The sequence below is a fragment of the Oryzias latipes genome, chromosome 21 (genome assembly GCF_002234675.1).
Source record: "Oryzias latipes chromosome 21, ASM223467v1".
Lineage (NCBI taxonomy): Eukaryota > Metazoa > Chordata > Actinopteri > Beloniformes > Adrianichthyidae > Oryzias > Oryzias latipes.
The window spans coordinates 13,234,688-13,237,734 of record NC_019879.2 but is presented as its reverse complement, the minus strand read 5'-3'; the positions used below and the strand labels follow the sequence as shown (position 1 = coordinate 13,237,734).

At 41.1% G+C, this 3,047-nt stretch overlaps 1 protein-coding gene across 1 annotated transcript; it reads left to right on the top strand.

Moving 5' to 3' along the window:
- The first annotated feature begins 284 nt into the window (after positions 1–284).
- On the top strand, positions 285–1,557 carry LOC111946784 (trace amine-associated receptor 13c-like). Its single transcript, XM_023951114.1, has 2 exons — positions 285–343; positions 706–1,557. The coding sequence occupies exons 1-2, from the start codon at positions 285–287 to the stop codon at positions 1,529–1,531; spliced, it is 885 nt and encodes a 294-aa protein (XP_023806882.1). The 3' UTR covers positions 1,532–1,557.
- The last annotated feature ends 1,490 nt before the right edge of the window (positions 1,558–3,047 follow it).

Below are 3,047 nucleotides of genomic sequence, written 5' to 3'. Positions count from 1 at the left end.
AATGTAACTTCAATGTCAGTCATTTAATGAGGTTGGGAGATCGATTGTCAAATTAAGATCAGTGAAAAATGCACTACTCAAAAGGAGTGCAGTTATAACCAGTGCACTAGTTGCGATACTTTTAAAGTACAAGCACAAACCAGGTAGACAGCATTCCCAGACTAGAAACACAACAAATTTGGACAAAGACATTTACATTCAGTAGAATTTACCAATCTTTTAATCATATAAAATAGAACTAAGATTGGAGGTCAGAAAAGCTTAAGTAGAAAATTTAGGGTCTTATGACAATAGAGAAATTGGTCAAGGGAATTTTTGAGAAACTACAGGAGGAGAGGGGAGGGTGAGTAAAATATTATAAAAGGGCATTACAGCAGGAAGTTTAGCAGAGAGCTGCTGAAGCAGTATCTCACTGATCATGGAGATCCAGGACACAGGAGAGTTCTGCTTTCCACAGCTACTTAACAGTTCCTGCAGGAAGTTAACAATTCAATGGACCAAAGCCATGTTTCTTAACACTGTCTTGTCTATCATCTCTGTGATCACTGTAGTTCTGAACCTGCTTGTCATCATTTCAGTCTCCCACTTTAGGTTGATTTTTTTTCTGAACACCAACAGTTTATAAATGTCTCCTGTTGCTTTTTTCTCAGTGGATACTATGATGGGTTTTACATTTAAATAATGTCAATCTGTGTTTCCTTCCAGGCAGCTCCACTCTCCCACTAACATCATCCTCCTCTCTCTGGCTGTCTCAGATTTTCTCGTGGGGCTTCTGTTGTTGCCGTTAGAAATTTACAGGAACACAACTTGCTGGTATCTTGGTGAAATCATGTGTGCTGTTTATTATTATCTTGGCTGCCAAATTCCATTTGTTTCAATTGGTAACATTATTTTGATATCAGTTGACCGCTATGTGGCCATTTGTCACCCTCTGCATTACCCCACCAGAATCACTGCAGTGAGAGTCAAACTGTGTGTTTTTCTGTGTTGGCTCTGGTACGGTCTGTACAGCATATTTTATATCCAAGATCAGATAATTCACCTCATTAAACCTGACAAAGATGTTTCATGTCTTGGACAGTGTTCAATCATTTTCAGCTATGTTACAGGAGTGGCTGATCTGATTTTGACATTTATTATTCCAGTGACAGCCATTGTACTTCTGTACATGAGAGTGTTTGTGGTAGCTGTGATTCAGGCTCGCTCCATGCGTTCTCATGTTACATTTGTCTCCGTTCAACATCCAAGTAAAGTAAAAGCAAAGAGATCAGAGCTGAAAGCAGCCAGGACTCTTGGGGTTCTTGTCTTTACATATTTGTTATGTTTCTGCCCGTTGTATTGTTATACTTTCATAGACATCAATTTGATTGACACATCTAATCAATACCTGTTGACTGGTTTGTTTTATTTTAACTCCTGCCTGAACCCAGTGATCTACACTCTATTTTACCCCTGGTTTAGAAAAGCTGTTAAACTTATCATCACTCTGCAGATACTGAAGCCTGACTCCTGTGTGACAAACATACTGTAGAGAGACTGTGGAGTTACTGAGGTGACATTTTCTATGGAGCAACTTCCATCATTGTGAATGACTTGCATTTATTTAACAATTGTTTTATTAAAGCATAGAGAAGCCCTTAAAGGATAAAGACATAAATCATCTTATCTTAGACCTGTGAATCTGACAACTGATTCTTTTTTTGTCTGTCTGTATACATTTTGGAGCAGGGCCAGGCAACTACTTTTTTGTAGACAAAGAAAATATTGTGTATCTAGGCCACAAAGCAGAATTATTTTCCTCATAAATGTATGTCTTTATAAAAAGCAGCACAGAGCATTGTTTTGAAAAGCTTCTAGAAATGGTAGATGTTTTAATTAGGCAATATTCATGTGCAGGTTCCTTACAAATAAATGTCATTTATTAAACTTATTAAAAATTTGTTACAACTAGTTCTCACATGGTGTTGAATTCACCCCCACAAACTTTCTAGGTTTTCTATGCTGCAGGAAAGAGAGTTTTAGCTATCTAAAGACATTACAAAATGGGTATTGATCTGCAGTTTAACAGTTTAAAGATACAATATTTTTATGAAAAGCCTTGCCATACTCGCATTCTATGACCAAAAATGCCCTTTCTGTGTCAATTGGTGTTTGGTGCCACCAGCTACTTTGTTTAGCAGTGGGATTAATGCCGTTTATGCATAATGGTGTTACAAGAACAGGCAGACAGCTGGTTCCAACTGCAGCAGGTTTATTAGTTTAGCTTAAACTCCACAAAGCTAAATCAGGGTCAGAGGTCAGTAAGAGGCATGAAAGCATCAGAGGAGAGATGGGGTAGTCAGGATCCAGGCGAGGGTTGGGGCAAGTGGCAGGCAAACAGAGTTAGAAACACTTCAGGAAACAGAAGATTAGATCCAAATACAATGCTCGTTAATAAAGGCAGAGAACCACAAACAATACTGAGCTTCACTCAGTGCAGTGCTTAAGTATGTTGTTATTGATTGAATGAACGAGAGTCAGGTGTGCAGCATCCAGGAATTGTGTGCTGGGGTTGCTGGGAGCTGTAGTGTGTTTATAACTCTGGAGATGGTTCTCACCAGTGACCAAAGGGAGAGACAGAGCTCAGACTTCTGACAGAGCCCCACTCCTGCGAGTGGCTCCAGAAGCGAGGGGACATCCGACGCTGGAGTCAGCCATGAGCTCAGGGTGCTGGTCTTTCGGGGTGGCATTGGTGGAAGTTGTTGATCAGGGAGGGATCAAGGATGTCGTCAGGAGCAAACCAGGAAATATTGAAGCAGATCCCTCGGCCCCAGGAATCTAGGATCTCCCTGACTAGATAGGGCGCCTCGCCTTCCACCATCAATAGGGGCATGTCGATGTCAGCGGGTTCAGGCCGCGACCCCCCATCCGGACTTCCACTAGCGGACTTCAGCAAAGAGATACGGAAGGTGGGTGAGACGCAAAAAGTAAAATATTTTTAAACAACAACAACGGGGGTCGGGGGAACCCAAAGGCGCTTCAACCCAGGTGCGCAGATTACTTTTCAA

What these genes read in the sequence shown, in the direction of transcription:
- LOC111946784 (XM_023951114.1), top strand. Translation starts at nt 285, where the DNA reads ATGACAATAGAGAAATTGGTCAAGGGAATTTTTGAGAAACTACAGGAG. An exon ending in CTACAGGAGGAGAGGGGAGG is followed by an intron (nt 344 to 705) that starts GTGAGTAAAATA and finishes GTTTCCTTCCAG; the next exon opens with GCAGCTCCACTCTCCCACTA.